Source organism: Corvus moneduloides, chromosome 29 (genome assembly GCF_009650955.1).
Source record: "Corvus moneduloides isolate bCorMon1 chromosome 29, bCorMon1.pri, whole genome shotgun sequence".
NCBI classification, from domain to species: domain Eukaryota; kingdom Metazoa; phylum Chordata; class Aves; order Passeriformes; family Corvidae; genus Corvus; species Corvus moneduloides.
Window position 1 is genome coordinate 138,398 of NC_045504.1, and position 26,097 is coordinate 164,494.

The 26,097-nt window shown below is 51.9% G+C and overlaps 1 protein-coding gene and 1 long non-coding RNA gene across 3 annotated transcripts; one reads left to right on the forward strand and one right to left on the reverse strand.

Moving 5' to 3' along the window:
• Positions 1-3,951: 3,951 nt before the first annotated feature.
• LOC116436405 lies at positions 3,952-10,835 on the reverse strand. The gene is made up of 2 exons (XR_004237004.1): positions 9,253-10,835; positions 3,952-9,071 (listed from the first exon to the last, which is right to left on the reverse strand). It is a non-coding gene; the product is annotated as an uncharacterized LOC116436405 (long non-coding RNA).
• A 1,211-nt stretch (positions 10,836-12,046) lies between these two features.
• On the forward strand, positions 12,047-25,037 carry ADAR (adenosine deaminase RNA specific). 2 transcript variants are annotated; one of them, XM_032093504.1, is made up of 15 exons: positions 12,047-12,136; positions 14,274-15,804; positions 17,103-17,289; positions 17,372-17,529; positions 17,946-18,087; positions 18,266-18,471; positions 18,683-18,839; positions 19,836-20,007; positions 20,597-20,690; positions 21,991-22,119; positions 22,226-22,359; positions 22,816-22,998; positions 23,435-23,547; positions 23,994-24,121; positions 24,418-25,037. In XM_032093504.1, the coding sequence occupies exons 2-15, from the start codon at positions 14,360-14,362 to the stop codon at positions 24,656-24,658; spliced, it is 3,489 nt and encodes a 1,162-aa protein (XP_031949395.1). In that variant the 5' UTR covers positions 12,047-12,136; positions 14,274-14,359; the 3' UTR covers positions 24,659-25,037. The 2 variants fall into 2 exon arrangements, with proteins under 2 accessions (XP_031949395.1, XP_031949394.1); XM_032093503.1 differs by lacking the exon at positions 12,047-12,136 and adding an exon at positions 12,277-13,082.
• Positions 25,038-26,097: the final 1,060 nt, after the last annotated feature.

Below are 26,097 nucleotides of genomic sequence, written 5' to 3' on the forward strand. Positions count from 1 at the left end.
CTGGGCTGGCACGGCTCCAGTAAACAGCTCCAGTAAATGCTCCCCAGCCAGTCCTATCCACACACCTGAGATCATCACTTTGGATACCCTAAGGGACAGAGAGAAGAGCTGAGATCGGCTACCAAGGTGGAGGAACAGCACAAGAGGAAAATCGCAAAGAGATGCCAACCTCCTGCAGCTGGGAAGCATCTGACCCCACACTCCAATGGGGCCAATCCCCAATGTCCCTCCAGGACTCACCTAACCCAGCCAGTCCCATTTTTGGCAGTCTTGGGGGCTTTTTTTGCTCCACGACTCTCCTTCCTGCGCCGCCTGCAAGGAACTATCCTAGAAATACCAGAAAAATTCAACGGTCTCTCTGCAAACTCATGGATGTTTCTGTCCAGACTTAAGGAGCTTTGACCTGGGTTTGCATCTTGCCTCTGTACTGCTCGCTTCTTTTTTAATGATAGGGGAAAGCATAATAGTTTATTTTAACTATGAAATATATTGCTATATTATGATGGTTATGGTAACTTTCAATTATGGTTTTGTACCCAACATGGTTGTTAGCAGGCAGCAATGCCAGGCTGCTGCCAAAAATGTCTGTTTCTGAGTACAGCTACTACTGCCAGTGAGGATGGGGGACAGGGAGGCAGGGAGAGGTGCAGAACCTGAGTCGTTTTCCTTTATCCCCCTTGTATTCATTCCCATTACTTGGAAGCTGACCTCTAGCAGGTCTGGATCTGTGTGTAGCCCAATGGCACCAGAGCTTTGCTTCTCCCTAGGGAAAGGCCAGGCTCCCCTTTGTTCCCAGGTTCTGGAAAGCCATCCCCCCCAGGTTGTCTCTTCCAGCTGAAAGAGGGACTCCACTCAAATTTCCCCTTTTCCTCCAGGACAGAGGCTCTTGAGGAAGCAGTGGTGTGGAGTATATTTTCATGGAATCATGGAATCGTTAAGGTTGGAAAAGTCCTCTAAGAACATCAAGTCCAACTGTTAACCCAGCGCCACCAAGCCCACCACTAACCCATGTGCCCAAGTGCTACACACACATCTTCTAAATTCCTCCAAGGATGGGGACTCCACTACTGCCCTGGGCAGCCTGTACCAGAGCCTGACCACACTTACACACAAGAAATTTTCCAAACATCCAACCTAAACCTCCTCTGGCACAACTTTCATGCACTTCTCTTGTCCTTTCATTTGTTACCTGAGACAAGAGACTGGGCCATGTCCAGTTCACATTTCACACCCTGCACTGGGGAGCTGCAGCTTTTGCTCAACTGCAGGGTATTGATGGCATAGGAGGACAAAACCCTGAGCATGAAAGAGAAATGAGATGAGTTTGCAGGGACTACTTTGTCTCAGCCTTCCAGCTGGGAACAGGCTGCCCAGAGTTGTATCTGCCCCATCCCTGGAAGTGTTCAAGGCCAGGTTGGGTGGGGCTTGGAGCAACCTGTTCTCGTAGAAGGTGTCCCTGCCCGTGGCAGGGGGTGGAACGAGATGAGCTTTAAGTCCCTTCCAACCCAAACCATTCTGTGATTCAGTGATTCTGTGATTCTATGGACTCCTTGAGCCTCAGAGAGCATCACTTCCTTACCTCCAGCCCCTGAGCTGCTGGACCTGATCCCTACTGGATCATAAGTCTTAAGCTGCTCTTTGGCAGCCACACTTCGTCCTGACCAGTCTTCACACACAGAGCATGACATACCTGGAAATGAGCAGCACCTATGGGACCAATTCCTGCTGCTTTTGTCCAGAGAAAGTCTAAAAGTCCCTACACTGGCCCTTCCTGATCAGAGCTGCAGTCACTGCCATGCTGTCACTCTTACCACTGTCAGAGCTGTGTTGGTGGAAGGTCTCACCCTTCCAGGACAGTCAAACCCAGCACAGCCCTAGCAGCAATGAGCTGCCATGAGTTCTGGAGGCTCCTTGCTGGACCCCCGACCTGAAATCTCCCTGCAGGAACCAGCTCTGATGGAGGAAAGAGGCTGGTTCTTCTGAGACCAGAGCTGAGCCTCTGCTACTGCCAGCTAGGTCTGGGGCTCCCATGGGGATTCCTGGTCCTCTGCACCACTCTCCCTTGGGGTTCTCCTGCCCAGCATCTCCTAGCCAGCTCAGAGCCCTGTGCCATGGCCACCAGGTATGTTTGGGGGGGGCGGTGGCGGCGATTGCTCAGCAGTTTGGGAAGGGGAAGATTCTGCTGCCAGGCTCTGTACTGGTCTGAGCTTCTTCCCACCTGACTCTGAGCTCCCTCCCAAAAGATATCTAAAGTGTTCAAGGTTGTAGAGAGGGGCTTTTGCAGGAGAGAGAAAAAGCTTCTCCATGGAATTAGTTATTTCCCTATGGGATGAGCCACCTCAGAGCCCCACAAGACACCAGGCAGGGCCCAGAACAACCTGCCCAGTGGGTGCTCTTGGCTGGGAGCCCTGGTGCTCTGGGTGCTGCAAGCTGTGCACCCAGCTCTGCTCCTTCTTCCGCCCAAAGTGTTCTTCCCCCGCCGGGGTCTCGGCACTGCCGATGCACCTGCCAGTGGGAGCTGCTTGCATGTCTCTGGGGTCAGGATCCAGCCCCAGGCTTACATTCCTCCTTCAGGGCCAGTCTCTCAGCTGGGGGACAGGAGTGGGGACTGGCCTATATGACAACAGCCCGTCCCCACAGCATTGCCATAAACCTGAGCTGTACCCAGAAACAGGCATGTTTTAAACTATGGCTTTAACCTGTTCACTGTAAAAAGTGCCTTGGACTTTAATCTGAAGAGGTCAGTATCTAGAAGTATTTACCTGTGCGGTGTGTAAGGATGCAGCTCTCTGTGCAGAGTTACACACACAAATATATGATCTATACGTACTGCTGCCAGTGCCTCAGACCCTCTGTTCCACAAGCCGTGAGAGCTCTTTTCCTTCTGCCACTGGGGCCAACAGTGGAGCAATGTTGGAGGCATTCCTGACACAGGGACCCCTTGCCAAAGTGAGACTTGGTGCCACAAGGGGTGTGCTGGGTCCAGTGATTCCCCTCGGTGGTGCTGAGCTGTCCTGTTCATCCTCAGGAAGCAGCTTTGTGCTTCTCAGGGTCCATCTGCACAGTTTGGGAAGACCCCAGTGAAGGGAATACATCCCTGTTCCCTTGTGCAAAGGGAAGCTGAGACTAGGATTACATCTCTGGACCCCCCATGCCAAGAGCTGCTGGCACTTTGCAAAACCAGGGGGAACCCCCAGATGCCTTGTTTTATGGGAGCAGTGAGAGGTTTTCCAGACCTGCTCCCAAAAAGGATTTTTGGTTCCCATGTTCTTGGGCTGTGGCTCAAGAAAGGAGTGTAGGAGGTTGATGGCATGGCAGATGCTCTTTCCTCTGGCTCTGCACTGAGGTTCCCCATGCTCACCCAACTCTGCTCAAAATCAGAGCTGGGCTACTCCCTCTAGTTCATCCCTCACCTCTAAATAAACAATGATAAAATTTGTCTGGGGTGCAAATAACTTTCCCAAAGTTAATTCATTGGTTAAGATAAGGGGAAGCTGGATCCTTTCCCAATGAGCACCACTCTGAGCCTTGCTCAGAGCCTGGCAATGGGGCACTGCTGGCTTCAGCTCACTCTGAAGATGGCAGGCTGAGGGTCTGGTGCCCCAAATTCCATCCCCATATGTGGGCTAGGAGGATGCCAACAGGAACAGCTCCCCTAGCTAAACATGGCTATGGGTTTTGTGGAGCCAGCAGAGAAGAAGGAGGAGGAAGGTGAGGGGCAGTATTTGAATTGTGATGAATCAATAGATGGGGCTTTTTTAGTTTTGAGCTAATACCTCTAAATCCTAAAAATACCTCCAGCAGTCTGGGGGACTCTCTGATAGGTCATTAAATCCTTGGAGCTTAATTTCCAGTATTAATGGCTTAGTGCAGCACAGCCCCGCCGTACAAAGGCAGCTGTAGTTCTGATACTGCCCATGAAGGCAATGCAAAATGTGTTCAGTCTTTATGTGCAGCATGAAATCCATTTTTATTAATGGCTCAGGATTAAAGCTTCTCCAAAGAGAAAGGTAATAATAACAATAGCATAGATCTCCACCTCCCTGCATCTGCCCTTCACTTTCCCAGTCCCAGGAGTGAGAGGAAGGAGAAGGATGCCGTTGGTGTGAAGGTCTGGGCATCTTTACCCAGCCCCATGCAATGTGCCCGCAGCAGCGCTGGAATGTGCAGTGACAGGAGGCGAAGTGCACTTCCAAGGAAAAGAGGAAAAAAAAAGGGGGGGGGGGGGGGGGGGGGGAAGAAAAGAAAATAGCTATTGTTTTGCTAAACAGTCCCTCACAGGTAGAACTTTTTATAAACAGTGGGGAACTACTGGCCTTCCACAAGGGAGAGGAAAATCCAAGTAAACAGCTCCACAGGGCACAGGTTTGAATCAGCATCTGCCTGCTGGGAGTGAGAAGGATGTGGGAGACAGCTCCTGGGGGCGAGGGAGGGGGAGGCAGGGAACAGGGGCTTCGGATCAGGCAGGCAACTGCTTTGGTGCTGAGCTACGACCTCTGTATGCTGGCATTTCCCCAGTCAGGAGCTGGGAGTCTCACTCCCTGCAGAGAAGCTTTTGCTTACAAGGGGGTGGGGTGGGTGGTGAGGGAGGAGGAGATGTGGCTTCCAGCTGGGCAACCCAGATCAGGTCCCCCAGCTCTTGAACTCAGGAAGAAAAACATTCAGGAAACCCTCTCCTGCACTTGCTACAGAGATAAAATGAGGTGGGGAGCTGTCCTGTAGCTATTTCCATCATGGATATGCTCCTTTTCCAAGGTAAAATTAAGGCTGCTCTGCTGCTAATTCATCTAGCCAGCGCTGGGATTCCTGGCACCAACGGGCTCATTCATTACTGTTAATTGTCAGTGCAGCGGTGTGAGGTCTGCAGGCCAGATCGCGCCTTCCAAGCAGTGTGGGTAACATCAGCTGAACAGCTTAGCACCCTGAAAACAGCTCCTGAGCCCTCATAAGCCCAGACAGATGCTCCAGCTCTGGCTACAGGCCATTCCAATGGGATTAGTTAACCGCTGGAGCCTGTGACAATGCCACTTTTGCGAGGTCCCCTGCCCAGTGCTGAGAGCAGGGCTGGGGCTGCATGAAAGAGCTGGCAGGATGCTTTTTACCTTCTGAGCTTCCTGCTCAGCCACAGTGTTTGCATATCGGCTTCCTCTTCTCTCCCTGTAATTCCTGGGAGCACCCACAAAGGATGGGGCTGCCTGATGAGAGGCCAGGCTAGTGTTAATAGCATTTGTGTCTCTTTACATGTTAAATGGATGGAAGAAGTCATCTTGGTTTCCCAGAGACTGCTGGCCTTGTGCTCGCACCATAAGAATGGTTTTTCAGCAGGGATGGGCTGGAAAATGACACTTTGCTACTTAAATGATTATTTTGGGGTTTCCTGCTGGGGAGCAGTCACTGTGTTGGAACAACAGCAGCCGTCACAAGCCAGTTGGTGGTGGGGGCTTTCCTACAAAACCCGCAGACAAGTTGTCACTTCATCCTTGATATTTCAGTAGAACTAGCAGCCCAGGGCCAGGAGTGCAGTGCAGCTCCTGGGTCTGCTGGGGAGAAGCTGTGAGGGGACAGGAGAGCCCCCACAGCCACCCTGCACCAGGGGAAACCCTTGCACATGTCACAAGGACCAAAGAATTAAAACCATAAGGTGGCATTGCCAAAAGCACTTGAGATGTGACCAGGTGCTGCAGGGGATGAGGTTTGACATTGCCACCTAACCTGTACCAGCCAGTGCAGAACCTGGTTGAATGGAATCACAGACTGGTTTGAGCTGGGAGGGACCTTAAAACTCATCTTGTCCTACCTCCTGCCATGGGCAGGGACACCTTCCACTAGACCAGGTTGCTCCAAGCCCTGTCCAACCCGGCCTTGCACACTTCCAGGGATGGGGCAGCCACAGCTTCTCTGGGCAGCCTGTGCCAGGGCCTCTCCACCACCACAGGGAAGAATTCCCTCCCAGTATCCCATCTAACTCTGCCCTCTGGCAGTGGGAAGCCATTCCCCCTTGTCCTGTACCTCCAGCCCTTTGACCAAAGTCCCTTTCCAACTCTCCTGGAGCTCCTTTAGGCACTGGAGGGGGCTCTAAGGTCTCCTTGGAATCTTCTCTTCTCCAGGCTGAACTCCCAGCCCGTCTCCAGTGCAGAGGTGCTCCAGCCATGAAAACATCTTTGTGGCTTCCTCTGGAATCTCTCCAGCAGCTCCATGTCCTTATGTTGGGGCCCCAGAGCTAAACACAGCCCTGCAGGTGGGTTTGCAGCCATGCAAGGGTTTGGACATCCAGTCAAAATTTAAGAGGCAAAAAGCAGAGAAGCCATTTCACTGCAAATGAAGCTGAGCTCTTTCCCATTTTAAAAATAACTGGATTTGTGGGAGAAGTGGTGAGCAATTCCCAAGTGAGGTCAGGCACAGGCACAGAAATCCCTGTGAAGTCTCAGTTACTCCAGCTAATCCCAGCCAAGCCCCTTGCTGCAGCTCAGTGTGCAACAGACACCGACATGGTTGGCTCCCCTTCATCCTGCTCTTGCTGCCTTGAAGAAAGTTGTACGAGCTGGAGTTTGCCCCAGTTCCCAGGTGTGGAAGAAGCACTGTCAGCTTCGCATGGTTCCCTAAGGTTCCTCTCCTCCCTCCATGCCAAGCTGTGCTGGTACAGGGCCAGGGAAGATGCTGCTTTCTCCAAAGCTGGCACTGAATGCTGGTTGAGTGCAACAGGTTTTGTTCTAATTAAAGAGGAATCAATTAAGCTGCAAGATATTCAGCCACCTGGTGCTTCTGACTATTTTTTCCTCCTCCTTCTCTTTTTTCCTTAACGTGCAGCTGCTGCCTCCAGGGAAGCCATGAATGAAGCAAGACATGTTCCAGTTTCTTGCTTTCTTTTAGATTAAAAAATGCTGTTTGGAAGGAAATCTGTGCAAGCCAACCAATTACAGTGCTGTACATGTCCCTGTGATCTGCAACCAGCATCTCCTCTGCCATCCATTACTCCCTCCAGCCAACCCTCCTGTGTCTCCATCAGCACATGGCACTGACTCCAGCAGCAGTCAGTTTGCGCCGCATGGAAAAAAAAAAGATCTGCAGCAAATAAAGAAAAAGCAGTGAAAGAGGAGTAATGGGATCTCATGGGAGGCATGAAGGAGTCCGACATGCAAGGAAGTCCTTCGGAGATCCAGCTGTGCCAGGCTTTTCCCTGTCCATTAGTCTCTCTGTGCTCAATAGCACATAAATAAAGAGGGGTGGAGAGCAGTGGCTGCTGCCTCGGGCAGTCCCCAGAGTTTGTTGAGCACCGAGATTGAAGAAAAAGGAGGGGTCAGCAAGTACCTCAAGCAACACAGGTAACAATCAGGTACTGGAGTGGTGATGAGTGGCAAGGGAGTAGTAGTGGAGAGGTCTGTCCAGGGTGCATGTGATGCTTTTATCCTCAGGTCAATGCTTTTCCCACCCATGGCTCTGCCTCAGGGATGGATTGTGAAATCCTGTAGATTTGTCTGAGCACATGATAAAGCCCTCTTGCAGATAAATCAGATTTAAGATTAAATATGAAAGGACAAAAAGGAGAACCTGGGCTTGGATGGTGATGTAAAGGTCACAGAAGGGAGTATTAATGCCATGTCAACTGACACGTACTAGGAAGATCTTTGAAATCTGGCTTTAGGAAGGATTCATTAATTCAGCTGATTGACTCTGGGAACCACTGCATCAGATGTGCTAAGAGCAGTGAAAAGAACCCTCTTCTCCTCGCTAGTCCCCCTCCAAGAACAAGCTGGGTGGTTTGCAGTCTGTCTAGGGTCCCTGTCTGACCTCCTGCAGCAATGCTTTGGCCGTCACCTGAGTCAACACCTTGGTAAGGGAGAGGCTGACCAGCCCAAGAGAGATGGACATCTGAAGCATGCTTTGAGCAGCCAGTCTCCCCACAGCTCCTTTCCAAGCTGAAGGAGCCCCTGGCCATCATGACACTGAGAGGGAGGAGCCCAAGGAGCCCACTCCAGGGAAGATTTGACCCTACATGCCATGACGGCTCTAAAACCACATGAAAAGAGCCCCTGAGCATCCAAGAACTTAAAGTGAAGGCCATGCTCATGTGGCATGTCCTGCCATACCGGTGGCTGAGCCACAGTCTGCCTTCTCCTGCCTTTTTTCAAGGGTACCTTTTGTACCAGACAGAATAAAACCATGCTGCTTCCCACCACTGCAGCTGCCGTGGGAGTCAGTGTGCCGGCTCCTTCTGCTGCAGATGTGCCAGGCCCACCTGCCTTTCACTGCTGGGCTCCACTGCAGCTTTGAGCCATGGGAGCATACTGTCCCTCCCTGGAGCACACTGATGCCTGAGGGGATGAGTATCACACAGACAGAGGTGTAGGGAGTTCCCCTTCCCCTCTGCTCCACATTGGGAGCTCTCAGGATGAGTAATTCCTGCTTGATGTCTTGTGGCCACAGACATGGCAGCTGCTGGGGCTGTACCAAAGCTCAGGTTCACTCCTTCGCTCAGCAGCAAGGCAAAAGCTTGTGCAATTCCCTGGATAGCTCTGCTGCTTCCCCACGTGGGAACCTGTCTGTTGGGAGCAATAGAAGCAAAGCAGGAGAAGTTCCTTTCTGGGATGCAGCTCCTTGCTCTGGTGCCCATACCAAGGCTGCAGGCTCAGAATGGGGCACCATCTCCCATGCATTATCTACTCCATGTTTATAGCTACCATAAAAATCCATTAGAAGAAAATAAAGCATTTTTTCCCTCCTAGGGGAACTGATGCTCTGGAGTTATGGAGATTTTCCATGTCGGTTCCCAGCTGTACATCTGCAGCCAGACTGGAGAAAGTGCAACGCTTGGAAGGAGGTGGGAACCAGCTCAGCCCAGTTCCTCACTCCACATATGAGGAGCTTGGAGTGTTTGATGGGCACGTCTGCAAGGAGGCCAAACCCTAATTGCAACTCTTACCAGTAGTGTGAGAGCACAGCATGGCCCTGGGGCAGAGAAGATGAGACACCAGCACGGCAGGTGATAAACCACCACTCCCAGGGCTTCCTTCCCCTAGAAACCACCATCAGCTGATTAAGAAGTGCAAATCTCTCCTGTAGGCACAGGCTGCCTGCAAGAGCAAGGAAGTGATATTTTAGTGTGTGTAATAAGGGAGTTTAAAATGAAACTCTGCAGAACAATAGCCTGAGCTGAGAACTGGCATCTGAGCAGAAAGTCAGGCGGGGGAGCTGTGCCACAATTTATTTCCTCTCTTTTCATTTCATAAGAGGGAAGCAAATCAAAGCAGACACCTGAGGCATCTCTGGCTGACGCTGGAGGTTTAGTGAATGCTGCCATCCTGCGGGGAAGCCTCTGCTCAGGGAAAGTGGGAGGTTTGGGGCAGTCCCCAAAAAGCAGGGGAGCAGGATGAGTCCCACCATCCAAGGGCAAGTAATGGAACTTTCTCTATCCTCCACTAAAATCAGCCAGGCAGCATCAGGTAAGCTGGTTATCAGCTCCTTATCTCCACCACAAATTGACTCGTTTTCCAATGACCGCGATCTCCAGAGGCTGCAGGAGCTTCTCTTATGGCCATGGCTGTGTTAATGCTGGGACTTCAGCAGCTGGAGGTCTCCTGGTCTCCCAGCCTGTTCCTATGGAAACAGGTTGGGAGTCTGCCAATTTCCCGTAAAGAAGGAGAAAGGAGAATGAGCTTGTACGGATGAAGTGGCTGTTTGTCACATATAGGGCGTTGCAATTCAAAAGGATACATGGCCCCACAGTGCTGGCAACACATGATTTCATGAGCAGCCTGTCACACCAAGGCAGTGGACAGCAGTGCTGGAACCTTCCCATTCCATCTTCACAGCAGCCAAGATGAATCACATCCACCGAGCCTGGGGCAAAGCTTGGGAGTGATCACCAGCAACTAAAATGGAGTGGAAAAAAAGGAAAAGAACAGATTGAGGAGTCAGTAGTTGTGTGCTCTGTGTGCTGTGGAGTCATTTGTTCTTCAGTGCAGTGGGTGGGAGACACTGTTTATGTGGACTGTGGCCCCCATGTCTGATGGTCTGCCACGAGCCTCATCCCAGGCAGGAGTCTTTGTGCTCCCAGATCCTCCTAGGAACAAAGATGTGACAACTTCAGTGAGTATGCAGGGTTCTTTTTTAGGCAAGGAGTCTCTCCATTACAGAAATAAAACCCACACCAAAACCACACTATGACACACAATCCCCAAAATCTCTAAATCCAGACATCATCTGAAAAAAAAACCCCAAACCCTGAACAATCCATGACCCCCACTGAACACGAGCAGCAGCTGAGTCTATTCTGAGGCAATTCTAGGGCCTGACTCACCATTTCCACACCCTGCCACTACACCAGGTTCATTGAAATGCCTTTGGAAAGCTGCAGGGAAGAGGCCACGGTGGGTATAGGGTCCTCACCTGAAGGCACATACAGCTACCACTCCACTGGGACGCACAAAGCTGCTGGTGAGGACCAGGGTACTCTGAAGAGCTTGTCTTTGTATGTTTTGTCCATTCATGGACAAATGCAGGCAGATGGACCCCTAAAATTCATCCAGAACCCATGCCCATCCCTCCCAGCTCCCTCCACACCCACCACATGGCCAAAGAGGGTCTGGGGACTCCCAGATGATGGTCCTGGATGTGATAGCTGTTCACTGGTTGTGCTGCAGCAGCAGAATTATAGAATTGCAGATTTGTTGGGACTGAAAAGACTGATTCCAGCCATTGATTCCCCATCACTGCCAAGGCCACCACTAACCCATATCCACAAGTGCCACACCCACTCCATTTTTGAGCACTTCCAGGGATGGTGACTCCATGGGTAGCCTGTTCCAGTGCCTGATTACCCCTTCCATGAAGAAATTTCCCCTAATGTCCAATCTAAACCTGCCCTTGTGCAACCTGAGGCCACTTCCTCTTGTTCTGTCACTTGTTACCTGGAAGAAGAACCCGAGCCCCACGGCTGGTCCATACATGCACCTAATAATAGCTTGTTCCCAAGCCTTTGGGTTGTGATCCATACCCACCAGTATAAACACCACAGTGCCCACTGCCCAACAGGTGCTGCTCCAAGCCAGAGAGCCTCCGAGCTGTGTGAACCCGGCAGTGCCGGCGCAGCTCCTGGACGGCGCCTGCTGGGATCCCTGCGCCAGATGGCAAATGACACACGGCTATTGATGAGCGTGGTGGAGCAGCAGACAGGAACAATCTGTTCTCTGACGGTAGTTTTCCAACTCACACGATCCGGATGGTGTTTGCCTGGGAAAGTGAGGATCCACAGGCTGCAAGGACTGTGCCTGGTTTGGGATTAGGGAAGGGAATGTCTCCATTTGCTTGGAAAGAACCTGGGACAGGGTGGGATGTGACTTGCTGCACCTCTGGCATTAAAATAATGGATTAAAATGGGGATGAGGGGAGTCCTACAGGAAGTGGGAAGCCTGTGGAAAAAGAGGAGCCCCGCTGGGGGAGCCCACGGTGAGGACCACAGGGGGATAAGGGAGCTCCAAGGGAGAAGGGGGCCCCAAAGGACACAGCAGAACCCCACTACAGATGGAGGGCCCATAGGAAATGGGTGTCCCACGGGTCGCGGGGGCAGGCCATCGAGGAGGGGAGAAGCCCCCTAGTCCCGAGGACACCCTGGCACGGCGGGGCACCGGGGACACCGATTCACGCGGGGCACCGGGGACACCGATACACGCGGCGACGAGCAGGGCGCACGCGCTGGCCCAGCGGGGTGCGGGGACGGCATCTGAGGCGCGTGGGCAGTAGCACCGGTGCGCGCCGCCGCCTCAGGCGAGCGCTCCCGGTGCGGCGGGTGCTGCCCTGGGACACAGCGGCCCTGGCGCTGCCTTCCAGCCGGGGGAGCGGAGCGGGCGAGCTGGGCCTCGCTGGGCCCGCGGCGCCGGCACAGACACAGCCACCGCCACCGGCACAGCCATCGGCATAGCCCCTGGCACAGCCACAGCCACAGCCCCCGGCACAGCCCCCGGCACAGCCACAGCCCCCGCCATGGGCACCGGCACAGCCCGGCGCTGCCCGCAGCAAACATGGCCGCCGCCCTTTGCCCCGAGGAAAGATGGCTGCCGCGCGGCACCTTCCGCCCTGCGCAGGCGCAGGGGGCTCGCGTGCGTCATCACCATGCGCCGGCAGCGGCGCCAGCGGCAAGGTAAAGGGGCGCGGAGGGGGCGGCCGCGGGCCGGGTTCGGGCCCTGCCGGGCCCCGGTCGGTTCCTCTCGGCCCGCGTGTCCTGCAGCGGCTGCCGGGCCCCGGTCGGTTCCTCTCGGCCCGCGTGTCCTGCAGCGGCTGCCGGGCCCCGGTCGGTTCCTCTCGGCCCGCGTGTCCTGCAGCGGCTGCCGGGCCCGGGCCGCACAGGCCGCGGTGCCGCCTCCAGTGCAGGCAGCCCCGCGGGCCTCCGGAGTGCGGTGTGACCGTGTCCTGGTTCCCCAAGGGCCCTGTCGGGGCCGGGCTCCATAGGGCGGGACGCGTAGAATAAAACGTTCTCCTCGACTCCCGGTGCTCGCCGCGTGTACCCCAGCCCGCCCTCCCGTACAGTGCGCTCCGGACTCGGGGGCCTCGCCCTCGTGCTCGTGGTGCCGTCACTGCTGCCGCGGATGCGCGGGCCCGGGAGCGTGGTTTGACACGGGTGCGGGTGGCAGCCGTCCTGCCGTGCTCCCTGCGTCCCCTTTGCGGGTGTAGCTGAAGGTGACCGGTGTTCCCGCAGCCCCTCTCCCAGCGGGAGAGCAGCCGCTCCTCTTGTGCGGACCAGGACCCGGTCCCGGCGGCAGCTCGTGAGTGACGGGGCTGCATCACCACAGGGACCGAGGCAAGGAGCCGCCCTGCCGGGTTCGCCTTCCCGCCCCAGGCTCCGCCGCTGGTGAGGAACCTCACGATTGCTCCCAAAGCCGAGAGCGTGTCTGGGAAAGCCCGAAATCCGGCCAGCCCCCGCTGCGAGCTCCCTGGGCGGGGCGGAGCGACTGCTGCGGGAAACGAAACTGAAAGGGAGCTCGGAGCCATCTTGGCGGCTGCTCGGTGCTGCTCCGTTCTGCGGGTCGGGGTTTCTTTTTTCCCCTGTGTTTTCTCATAAAATAATTTAGCGTACGGATGAGACTGAGGTAAGAGCGTTTTTTTCAAAAGCCTTCTTCCTGTTTCTGCCCTGCCCTTGGCTCAGGTAGCACTTGTAAAACGAGGTCACTGAGCAGGGGGCAGCAGCAGGGCTCCCTCGTAGCTGGGGAGGTGGGAACCCATCGCGCTGCGCTCAGCCTCCCTGCACTCAGACTCAAGTCCCGGTGGTGGCAGCCGAGTGCAGTTGTTTAATGAAGAGACAATTTAAATTGGCCTTGAGGTGTGTTTGGTGAAGATGGGGAGCTTTTTAAAGATGAGACTTGCATCGGGAAAACGTATCTTTGGGACGGTAGGTGCCTTAAGGAGGTCACGGAGGAGCAGGCAGAATGGGGACCCGGCAGTGTGTATCATGTTCCGTGTCTTTATCCTCTCAGTTTCGCAGGAAGTATTATCAGAGAATTAGAATATGCTGGGCTGGATTCCTTACTTTTAAAAAGCATATTAATAGTTTAGTCTTGCATCCTGTACCCCAGGAGGGCAGCACAACTATGTGTGATACAGTGAAATTTAGGCTGTAATCCAAACAAACTTGTCATGCTGTTGCGAGCTGCACACCTATCCAATTTCTCTGCCTGTTATTGCTTTCATTCCCCTGTCGTGTGATGTTTTACCTCTACAGACCACGTAGTGTCCAGGGAGAAAAAGACGCTTGGGATTTCAGAGCGTTTTGGCCATGAATCTGAAAATAATTGCAAGCCTGTTGCAGCTCTGTTCTGTGCGACCACACAAGCTGCTCCAGCTCACCTCCTTGCACTCCTTCACCTCCTCATGCCCCCATTTCTCAGACTGCAAAGTAGGTCTGAGATTCTTCTCTCTCTTGCTCTCTCTCTCTCCCCCTCTCTGGAGTGGAGCTTGCTGTGTTTCAGGAGTGCACCCTGAACAGGCCACCCAGCCCTGTGCTGGAATCAAGTGTAACAGGAGCAGAGGGCCGCTTCTGACAAAGCTGCTTCTCGTGATTGACTTCACCTGCAATTTGGGGCTGCTGGTTTTCTGCTGGGCAGCCAAAGTTTGCTGTTTGTTTTTATGGGACTAATTTACACTCCTAGAAAAGTAGGGAAAAAAAATTGACAAGGGAGAAGATACTTGAAATGCCTCAGTAGCTGAGAAGCTGTTTAAACTGCATTTCCGGAATCCTGTCGTTGTGTAAATATGTTCTGAATTCCTGTGTTTTTTCTCCTCAGGGCGGGAGAGTGTGCAGTGAGTGAGTGACAGCTCCTCTCCTGGCTCATCGGCAGCCTGGTTCCCACGTGTGTCCCAGGAGTGCGCTATGATTAGAGGCGCTGGGCGAGGCAGAGGCTCGTATCTTACCCAGTCAAGACATAACTGCCCCAGCACTAATCGAGGTTTTTTTAACCACCCTCGTACCTCACAAGAAACTAATCAGGAAACCTTTTTACACCAGCAGTTCCTAACAGAGCAGGACGCTGAAGTCTCTGTGTTGCAGGGGCGGGGATCACACAAGGAGTCACGCACCAGAGGCAGGCGAGCTGCGGCACCGGCTCCTGCAGACAGATGTCAGCCCAGCTTCAGCAGGGCTGGAGGGAGTAGGTTCTCCAGCCAGCATCCGTGGGTTGAGACTTCGCCTCGGTATTGCCCTCCACAGTACCATCGTCAGGAGAACTCAAGGAGAGATTCTGATGCTGTGAGGCTGAATTTCCAAAGACTGTCTCTTGCTGGGCAGGACTATGAACAAGAAATTCTGACTGTTTTCAGGCAGCTTGGGGAGGGGAGGACTTGCACGGCTAATGATCTCGCACGTAAACTTAAAACTCACAAGAAAGAGGTCAACCGTGTTTTGTATAAACTCCTCAGAGAAGGCAAGTTGCACAAAGGGGAAGAGACACCGCCGCTGTGGAGAGTTGCCAGCCTCAGCTCAGGGAGAGAAAGAAGCCCTGCTGACTGCAGTGCCAGTTGCACAGATCTGGCTTGTGAGAGCAGAGGAGGTGAGCGGAGCACGCTTGGCTCAGGAGACCCAGACATGGCTGAGACAAAGGAGAAAATCTGCAACTACTTGTTCAGTGTGGTGGAAACGACGGCACTCAATCTTGCCAAAAACATTGGGTTTTCAAGGGCCAAGGACGTTAACGCGTTTCTTAGCGCGCTGGAAAAGCTGGGAGATGTCCACAAGCAGAACGCAACTCCACCACGATGGTCCCTGACGGACAGGAAACGCAAGAGGATGCAGATGAGGCTGAAGGCCAGCTCAGTAATGCAGATGGCAGATCCCAAACCTCCTGAGTCGGGTCTTCCCTCTTCCTTTGTCCCTCCATGTCCCCAGGAGATGACTGCAGCTTCACCAGCAGTGATGGCATCAGAAGAAGAAAGTGTAGTCAATGGGCAGCAGCTTTTGGGGCAAGCTTGTCAGGGAAATGTCAATGACACAGAAGCAGATGCATCTGAGGACACTAAGCTGGAATTCTCCAGTTTGAGTAATTATGATAACTCGGAAAACAGCAAGTGGACCACAGATGATATCCCAGATAATCTGAATGCTATCAACAAGCAGCCTGATAAGTCAGAAAGCATCATGAATTCTCAAGCTTCCCCCAGTTATGCTGCCCAGTTCGAAACTTTTCCATGTACACCTGTAGAGAAACTGATAGCTTGTCGGGAGAAGAACCCAGTGAGTGGCCTTACTGAATATTCCCAGTACACGTACCAACACTGTGATTTCATCATGCTGGAGCAGAATGGACCCTCTCATGAGCCACGGTAACAAAATGTCCTACCTTTTCTGAGCTCTTTTTCCTTAAAATGATTTCACTTCAACTAAGTTCACCCACTTAGCTGTCTTGAAGGGGCCTGTTATTAATGTTTCTTTCATTTCAGAAGGACTAGCCTAGTTGATTCCTTGCATCAGCTTAAAAAATAAAACAAGGCTAAAATTTAACCCCAGGTAGCCCAGTTGTGGCAACCCTGCTCCTCATTCTGAGCAGTGAAGGTGGGATTAATCTCTTCATTAGGTCCCATCTCAATTACTTGCCTTCAGTTTGATCATATAGGGGGAAACTGGTATTTCTAAGCTGCCTTTCAAGATGCTCTCACCCTGGAAATGGTGTAAAGGGAGCCCAGAACAAAGTGTTTGGGTGCAGGTGTCTTAAGTTAGGCAAGGTGGCCCCACTCTGGACATTTCTGTGTTGTAGCAGGTCAGAGCAGATTCTGTGAGCTGAGCATGTGGTATGACACTGGAGTTGGCCAAATCAGTCTCTGGAGTCCTGCTTCCCCTTGCAGAATCGTGGCTGTTACTGAGCACCAGCGAGACCGTGAAAAGCACCATATGTGCCACACTGGAGTACATCAATAGATTCGCTAGACAGGAAAATTGGCCTAATTTCTAAAGATGGAGTCCCAGGGTTTGTTGTTTTGGTTTTTTTTAAGAAGGAATCTGAATAGGTTCAGCACCATAATCCCGCTCCAGATCTGGTTTGACCCACTCTCCTTGGAAGCGGGTTTCCAGGGCTGGAGGATGGAAGATAAACTTGTTTGTTAGAGTTCACAGGAATGGGGGAGGCAGAAATGTCAAAGGCAAGAGATTTATGTGAGGTGGCACCATTCTAAGATGGTGTGAATGCTCTGGATAGCCACAGAGAATGCCAGAGGGAGGAGTGACCCCAAATGACCAGATGCAAATGAAACAGTGCACGCTGCTTTTGAGCTTTCTTATTCCTGGGCAGGAGCCACAACAGAGCTGCTGCCTGCATACAGCAGGCATTACCTGTTCCTGGCACCTGTGGTGGAGTAAGGCAATTTATCCTGTTCCTTCAGAACAAAATGTGGAGCTGCTCCTCTGTTGTGAACAGCTCTGGAAATGCAATGAAACAAGGCCCAGATGCAGTGCTGTTCAGGTACCCTTGGTATTTTTGTCTTCTGCACATGGCAGCCTGGGTTTACTCTCCCAGCCAGGAAGTTGCTGTTTCTTCTCCCTTGAATTCCAAGAGCAGCCTTGCTTACTCTGAGAAGACCACACTTCTGCCTCTCAATTTACCCCTTTGATTTTTTCTCTTTCAAAGGTTTAAGTTCCAGGCAGTGATTAATGGACGCCGATTCCCACCAGCAGAAGCAGGGAGCAAAAAACTGGCTAAACAGGAGGCAGCAGCTAATGCAATGAAGGTCCTGATGAGTGAAGCGGAGAACGGAAGGCATGGTGGAATTAAATGTGAAGAGCAGTTTCCCTCTGACAGCTCAGAACCAGAATTGGTGAGTCCCGTTTTCTTTACTTTGCGAGGCTGCTCAAACAGTGTTGAGTCTGACGCTGATTTCCTCCATCTTCTTGCTGTAGCCTTTGCAGCTGGAGCCAGAGCTGCCATCTGCAGCAGCTCACCTCAGCCTGCTTCCTGGGAAGCACCCTATCAGCATATTAATGGAGTATGGTCAAAAATCAGGGAACATAATTGAATTCCAGCTGCTCTCTCAGGAAGGCCCACCTCATGATCCTAGGTATGGCATATTCTTGTCAGCTTTGAGGGAGGATGGAAACTCTTTCTTCACTGTCCTTCCCCTTCAGCATGCTGCCCACATCCTTGGATTTGTCACTGACCTAGCTGAGTGCTCCTCTTATCCAAGGATTCTGGGCATGGCTCATCCAAGACATCTAGTTCCAGAAAGAGACCCAAAATGATGCCCTTTATCAGAGAAAGGACGCTGTGTCTTCTACCAGAGCAGGAGTGGGTTCCAGTCCTGTACCCTACCTGGCGGTGCTCTACTGGGAGTGTTTAGGGCCATCACAATAGATTACAATTACAGATAAATTGGAGATAATCCAGAAGGATACACCTGGAAGTGGGAGACGGGGATAATAACCAGATTGAGACACCTATGGTTAACGCTTTTCATGTACTATAATGTCCTGTCAGGTTCAGCTACTGTGTGAAAATGGGTGACCAAATTTTCCCTGCTGTGGTAGGAAACAGCAAGAAGGGAGCAAAGCAAATGGCAGCAGAAGTTGCTGTGAAGATTCTTTCTGGAGAGTCTGTACCCCATGTCTCGCCTGAACAGGTATAAAGGGTTTCTTTATAAGACCCAAGTGTTTTGAATCGGGTGTTCCCCCCCTTTTATTTCCTATTCTGCTGGATTGCACTCCACAAGGTCGTGGGGAGCAGAGCTTTGCTGCTGCTCCTGGCCTGTGCTAAATGCTCAGTGTTTAACATCCTTCTCCTGTCTAACTCTGCTCTAGCCTGCTGTGAAGCCCCACAGTGACCAGTCCATGCACAATATTGGCACTCCAGATGAATCCAAGGTGGTGAAAACAAAGGGTGTAGGGGAGCTCATCAAGTATCTTAACGTCAATCCTGTTAGTGGCCTGCTGGAGTATGCCCGTTCCAATGGGTTTGCTGCAGAGTTCAAACTCATTGACCAGTCAGGACCTCCCCATGATCCCAAGTAAGTAGCAGCATCTGGGAGAAGGAAATTTTGTGCTGCTGCTGTTGTCCTAGAAAAAGGGCAGAAAGCTCAAAATTGCTGATGCCTTTTGAGATGGCAACAGGGCTAGTTGCTGCCTCTGCCAAACCTTGTCCCTCTGATTCCCTCTTCTCTCCACTTAGAGAATGTAAAAACCGAACTGAAATCCACAGGTTTCTTGGTTTCTTTATAGGTTTGTCTATCAGGCAAAAGTTGGAGGCCGCTGGTTCCCAGCTGTAACTGCACACAACAAAAAGCAGGGCAAGCAGGAGGCAGCTGATGCAGCGCTCCGAGTCCTCATTGGGGAATCGGAGAAGACTGAGCACATGGAAGGGGTGAACACCACTGAGGTAAATCTTCTGCCAAAGTTGGGATTGTGTTTGTAGCCCTGTCTATGCTCCTCCTTCTACTCCAGCAGAAAAATGCCTTCAGAATCAACTGTGATCCCTTTGTTCTCTGCGGCTGTAGATAATCTGATGTGGTTTTCCTGAAGTGGGTTAGATGTTTCCTCAGGGCGCAGGCATACCCTTCTGTCCTATGGGCCTCTGCTTTAGGGCTAAATTGTTGTCAGATTCTTCTACAAGCTACTGGAATGTGTTCCTGTAGTATGTTCCTGAGTAGGAACATACTTACTTTAATTATGTTACTATTTTTAATTTTTTAATATGCTTATTTTTAATTCTTTCAATTATTATGTCTTCCAATTGTGTGCCAGCTCAAAAAATTCATGAATCAGATAAACGCAAAGCCCTGGTTGTGTCAGGATGACTGTCCCAAACCTGGGCTGATTTAAATCACACTTAAGGGTGTTGTGATCTCTGAAAAGCCTCATTCCAGGCAGCACAACTGGGTACAGCAGCTGGGGCTCTAAATAGCAAAGCTGTCAGGGAGGATTTGTCAGTCAGCAGTGCTGGAGGAGGTGAGTTGGTCTGCACTGGGAATGACTGTGCACTCTCCTCACAGGCAGCTAGAGGAGGAATTCCTCCAAAGCCAGGAACAGATTTCCTTGGCTGAGTCTCTGGAAATGGGCAGGATGGTTTTGTTCCCTCTTGCTTGGGGTTTTCCCTGGCGTTTTGAGGAGGCCATTCCTCAGCCCATGTCACTTGCTGCCAGGAAGACAGCTTGCTGCTGCCTCTGATACGGCCAAAGCAGAACTCACAGCCTTGGATGAGGTTTTCCCAGAAATACCTAGAAGAACTTCACCCACCCCTTGACATGGCACTGCCCAAAGCTCAAAGTTTTCTGTGTTCTGCCTTCTGCTTGGAAAGCTGTGCTTCAGGTTAGCTCATTCCTGAGCTGTGCGGTGTGACCTGCTCATGGTCTGTGCTGTTGTGTCCCCATCCCAGCTCCCTGTGAGCGGCAGCACCCTACACGATCAGATGGCCATGCTGAGCCACCAGCGCTTCAACAGCCTCACTGCCCGCATCCAGCACAGCCTGCTCGGGCGCAAGATCCTGGCTGCCGTCATCATGCGGAGAGGAAACACGGGCTTGGGAGTGGTGGTCAGCATCGGAACGGGTATGAGCAGCTTCTTCCAGCACACTGAACTCTGACTTCCATGCTAGATTTCCTTGTCAGCCACAGCTCAGAAATGGCTGTTGCTGTAGGCTTCTTCAGAGAGGGCACAAAACGTTCCCAGGGCTCACATGGTGTCATGAGTGATCTGGTTAGAGAGAGAGAGAGAGAGAACAAAGCGAATGTGCCTGCAGCTGTATTGCTCTTAATCTTTGCTTGCATTGCTGCGTGCTACTCTGTGCATCAGAGCATGGGTTCCTCATGTGCTACAGCACACGATCCCCCAGTTCCTCACAGCTGCGCGTACCTTATCTCCCCTACTTTGCTGCCAGGCTTCTACCAGGAGGGATGGGTTGAAAAGCCCTCGAGAAGGTACAGTCCCCCAAAATTCATGGCACTTTAAATCTATCTGTCCCTAAAGTGGTGTCCCTTTATCTTTCTTAACTGCCTGTGATAATGATTTAATAGGCAGGATGCTGCTGCTGCTGCTGCTGCTCAGGAGCCCCAAGAGTTAAGACTTCCTCCCTCTGTCTCTGAAGCCATCTTGACTTTGACACCTGCCCTATTATTTAATTCTGTTTGTTTGTTTCAGGTAATCGCTGTGTGAAAGGAGAGGAGCTAAGCTTGAAGGGGGAGACAGTAAATGACTGTCATGCAGAAATCATTTCTCGAAGAGGCTTTGTGAGGTGAGAAAAGGGGAAACCCAAAGGAAAAGGAGAGGGGCCTGCCAGGACCTGCTCACCCATTCTGGAGGGGTGCAGCTGAAACACACCCCTAGTTCTTTGCTGTGCTGAGAGATTCTGTGATCCTCAGACACTGTTTACCCGTGTGTTGTTAAATAGATGGAAGTTATTTCTGATAAGAAGGGGCCATGCCTGAATGATGCCCAAATAAGTACTGAGTGGGAGACTTGCCAGGAGCCCAAGGGCTGCATCTGATGTACTTAATATTAAGCCTCCTGCTGGGCTGATGTGCAGGGTGCTCTCCAGCCTGAGCACAGCTCCTGCCACGCCAAGCCACTGCAGGCTTGGTCTCCTGGCCTTTCTGGGTCTGGGTGTAGAAGGAGTCAGGAAAACATACTGCATTTGTTTGCTTTGATAAGTCAGCAATCCTTTTTCCCAACTAAACTGCAGAATCCTCTCCTCCCCTTCCCCACTGTGGCACTTCTTAGTTTTTGAAACCTGAAGTGAGATGAAGCTGGACTGCTTGGTTAATGTTTGTCCTTCAGTTATGAACAAAAAAATCAGCTGCTTCCTTCAAGCCTTTGTGTGCTGCCGCTGTGCTCTGCATTTCTCAGCAAGGGAAAGCATTGAGGGCAGGTCCCTGGGAAGTGATGAATCAGGATTGCATCTTGCTTACTGTCTGTTTCAGCTGTTAATCTTGACAGCAGTGGCTGCTCTGGCACAGCAGAGTGAACTCTGCCTCTCCTTGCAAAATCAGTCCCTTGCACAGGCTCTGCTCAAGGACTCTCTGGGAAGCTGCAGTTTTTCTTTAGTCCTTGAGACGATGTTGGAGACCTCAGGGTTTTCCCTGGCCAGAGCAGCCATAAAAGTCCCCATGACTGTAAACAGATCATGGGCTCATTCTAATACTGCTTGAATTCAGCTGCCTGCAGGGTTGCTTACATTTAATGCAAACTTGCTGCTGACTAAAGATGCTGGTTAACAACCTTGAAGTCTTCTACACACTGGGATCAGATGCATGCAAGCAGCACCCAGCCGGGCTCCTTCTTTTCTCCTGCCAGTGCTTCCCTCTGCTTCCTGGACAGGATACTGCTTTTCTACTGCTTGTCCTCTGCATGGCAGAAAATCTGGATTTTTTTGCCCTTTTTGTGCATCAAGCACTGTTCATTGGCTTCCCAAGCATCCTCAGCCCCAGCTCTTGGTCTCTGCTCTTCCATGCATGATGTGGGACCCTGCCTGTCAGTTGAAGCACTCCTTGTCTGAGAAGCAGAGCAGCCTTTTGACAGGATGGTGTTATTTTCAGGTTTCTTTACAGTGAGCTGATGAAGTATGACCCGTCTAATCCTTCCTCTGCGGAAGAGAGCATTTTTGAGCAAGCAGGAGGAAAGAAACTCAAAATAAAGAGCAGTGTTACCTTTCACCTCTACATCAGGTTTGTGGGGAGGGGTTGAATGACTGGCATCAGCAGCATTGTCATGCCCCTGGCCCTGGCTGTTTCCTTTACAGTCAGTGCTAACCAGGGAGGATTTGTTTTCTAGCACAGCACCATGTGGAGACGGAGCACTCTTTGATAAATCCTGCAGTGATCAGGCAAACGAGATGGGGCAACCCCAGCACCAGCCTCTCTTTGAGAACCCCAAGCAAGGCAAACTGCGGACCAAGGTGGAGAATGGTGAGTGCAATCACTCCCTCCATGATTGGGTGGCTTCAGTCCTCTCCTCTGAGCCTTTCTGGTGCTCCAGAGCTTCCTTACCCCTTTCTGTGTGCTCTTGTGGGATTTGAAGCATTCAGGAACCAAAAGAGGGAGATGGAAGGTTTTAGAGAGAGTCCCTTTCCCTTCCCAGCTCTGCCTGTTTCACTGTCACGCTCATGAAGTTTGCAGCTGAAGTTTGATGCAAAGCTCCTAGCTCTGTGCCCTCCCTTTCAAGTAGTGTTCCATTCTGCTTCAGCCATGTTGAAAATTACTCATCAGTACCCAATACTGAATGCCAGAGTGTGTCCTGAACCTGGTGTCAGACTTCTGAGTTCACTCTGGGTATCCAGAAGTTTCTTGTGCAGTTGCTGAGGGGGTTTTGATTTATTGAATATCTGACATTATACAGAAAAGCTTTCTTCTTCTCTTATGCAGGGGAAGGTACCATTCCCGTGGAGTCGAGTGACATTGTGCCCACATGGGACGGGATCCAGCATGGGGAACGGTTACGAACCATGTCCTGCAGTGACAAAATCTTACGCTGGAATATACTTGGCTTGCAAGGGGCATTGCTGTCACACTTCCTGGAGCCAGTTTATCTCCGCTCTGTTACACTCGGTGCGAAACCCTCTGTCCTTTCTGGGTAGAGCTGGGATGCAGTAACAACTTGTCTCACTGCCCCGTGTGATGGCAAAGTTTGTGGAGGGTGTAGGAGTAACAGACTGAAATGTCTTTCTTGGCAGAGCTGTTTGAAAATGAAAAGGGAGTCTATGGATTTTAGACTGTGTGTAGAATGGGTTTCCCTCCAAAGTTCTGGATTTTTAGAAGACACGTGATCTAGGAGAGTGAGACAAAAACTGCGTGTTTGTGTCTTTGGTGAGAAATGTTGCAGTCTACAAACCCTTGTCTTACACACCCAGGATACATGTGGCTATGCTGATCCACATGCTGTAGGCTTTTGGGAGCCTGTGAGCAGTGCTGCAGTTCTTGGGGTTTGGCCAATCCATCACCTGTGTCATCCTGTTTCTTAACACCTTCACCTCTGTCTCCACAGGTTACTTGTACAGTCAGGGTCACTTGACCCGTGCCATCTGCTGCCGCATGGAGAGGGATGGGAACACGCTGAAGGAAAAGCTCCAGGCTCCATACCACATTAACCATCCTGAGGTACTGCAGCCATAGCACCTCTTCATCTTTCTGTCCCACATTCCTTTGCCAGCGGGTTTGGGGGTGCCCGAGGCGCTCTGCAGGGGGGGTCATTGCGCAGCAGCCCTCCAGCCAGGGGCAAGAATTAGTGACCAGAAACACAGAATCATACAATCAAGGGATATCCTGAGTTGGAAGGGACCCACAGTGTCTCATCCAGTCTAGCTCCCGGCCCTACACAGCACAACCCCAAGAACCTGCCCTCTTTGTATTGCCCCACAGTTTGGGGGTTACTGGCAATGTCTTAGTCTGGAAAAAAGGACACTAGAGTTGCCTCTGTAGCCTTCAACTCAGTAAGAACCTTATCCTTGTGGCTCTGGAAAGTTTGTGGTGAGCTGGAACTGTGAGGGATGAAAGGGGCAAGAGACTCCCCCAGCAGGACCAGGTTAAGGAACCCTCTTGTGCAGGTCGGGCGAGTCAGCGTGTATGACTCTGCAAGGCAGACAGGCAAGACGAAGGAGTCATCGGTGAATTGGTGTCTTGCTGATGAAAGCGAAGTTGAAGTCTTGGATGGCACCAAAGGGAAAGTAGATGGGTAAGAAGAGCCTTTTCCTGACACTGCCTTTTCCTGACACTGTCTGGGGGAAGGGGGACAGCTCTGAGGTGGGGAGTACACTCTGCACTGTTACAGCACCCTACACACAGGGAGGGTTGGAGGGAGGAATTTCAAAGATACGTAAGCAAGCACTCCTGAAGGAAAACAGAATGTTGCTCAGCCTGCTAAGCCCACGGTTCCTCCCAGAAATCCATGGGATTTTCCCTGAGCCCCCTGGTCCTCTTGGCTCTTCTCAGTGTCCTGTCCCTCATTGCTGCCACTGTCTTCCTTCTCAGTGTGAAGCTGGAGGTGTCTCGTGTGTCCAAGAGGAAAATGTTCACCCTGTTCCAGCAGCTCTGTGCAAAGAACAACCGCAAAGACCTGCTGAGCTTCTCTGTGTACTCGGATGCCAAGGAGGCAGCCACAGCATACCAGGCAGCCAAGCAGTGCTTCTTCAGCACGCTGGAAGAGCTGGGCTATGGCAGCTGGATTCGCAAACCCCAAGAGGAAGACAGTTTCTCTGTCCCTGATGCGTAATGAAGCACTCTGTGAGGAGTGGGGGTGAATGTGCGCAGGCGTATGCATGGCTGTGCTCATCCTTCTTTCACCAAGTTTTTGGAGTGGAATTGGGACTGTGCAGCAGTTTCCTCATAGGCCCGGCTGCCTTCTCCCTACATTTTTAAAATGTGCATGTAAATGATTCTCCTTCTTTTTAAGCAAGGGCAGGCTCAGTCCCCATTTGCTTTTTTATTGTTTTGTCCCCCTTTTTTTGTTTTTAAAAGAAGGCATGAGAAACCAGAGGAATTTTCAAGACTGTGAGCTTGAAACCTTTGGACCATGTACTGCAAATCCCTCTGGCAGGTTTTAAGGTAAATTGTCTCCTTTGAGATTAAAAAAAAACCATCAGGCTCTTTGACTGCTTGTCTGTGTCTTTGTTGGAAGATGACTGGCAGCCCAGCCGAGCTGGGACTGTCCTCTGCAAGGTGCAGCAGCAGGACCAGCATAACAACAAAATTAGTAACAAAAAACAAAGTTTCAGTATTGTTGGCTGTGGGTGTGTTAATTCCTGCTGAGGTGAAGAGGGGGCCCATGGTGGGGTTTGGAGAGGGACAGAAATGAGTTAGTATTTGCTAAATGATGAAAGGAGACAGGTAGAGTTTGGAATTGAGCCTCTTGCCTCAAACATGGGGCTCATTGGGCAGAGCTGAGCCCTTGAGGGCTTGGACTGGCTCTGAAATGTGCAGGCAGGTCTCCCAGCTCCTTCCCTCACTGCTAGCTCTAGGATGGGATGTGTCTCTTCTCCAGTCTCTGGAGGCCAGCGGTGGCTGCCAGGCCCTGTCCTGTGTCCGTTTGCATCTGAGCTGAACCAGAGTCTGGACATGGTGGTGGAAGGTGAGAAGTAGCAATGCTGTTGCCATCCACCAGCAAGTTTATTGGGTGTTGTTGGAGCAGCCCCTTCCGTGCAAGGCAAGTGCTGGCTCTGCCTAGGATTAGAGCTGACACTATTTGTATGAGACCGAGACCAAAGAGCTGTTAGCATGGAAGCGCAGCCCAGAGCAAGGAGCCCTGAGGCTGGGAGCAAGACCCCGGCTCTGGCCATGGATCTCCACAGGACAGCCAGAGTCAGCCGGGCTGGGGCCAAGCAGGGTCACCACTTGCTGAAAGTCCACCTGCCACAGGTTCACCCTTGCCTGCAACTGCCCTTGGACACCCACGGCCCTGCAGTGCTGTGAGGGATAGGAGCTGCCCTGGCAGCCAGTCCAGAGCAGGGCTGGGGGGGCTCCTCTGTCTGCAGCTGCTCAGGGAGCTGTGCCTGAGGCAATGGGGGCTCCTGTTGTGCTCCCCACACCATCCCAATGCTCACAGATCTCCACTCCCCATTAGGGTGCAGCAGAATCCCCCCCATTCTGCACTCACTCGAGGTTGGACCAGCAGCAGAGGAGACACAGAAGTGGGATGAAGTGGGATAAGACCCT

Excerpts from the sequence above, each read along its gene's own strand:
- ADAR (XM_032093504.1), top strand. The coding sequence starts at position 14,360 with ATGATTAGAGGCGCTGGGCGAGGCAGAGGCTCGTATCTTACCCAGTCA. Across the intron at positions 17,530-17,945 it reads GGCCCACCTCATGATCCTAG|GTTCAGCTACTGTGTGAAAA; the intron begins GTATGGCATATT and ends ATGTCCTGTCAG. Across the intron at positions 18,088-18,265 it reads CCCATGTCTCGCCTGAACAG|CCTGCTGTGAAGCCCCACAG; the intron begins GTATAAAGGGTT and ends ACTCTGCTCTAG.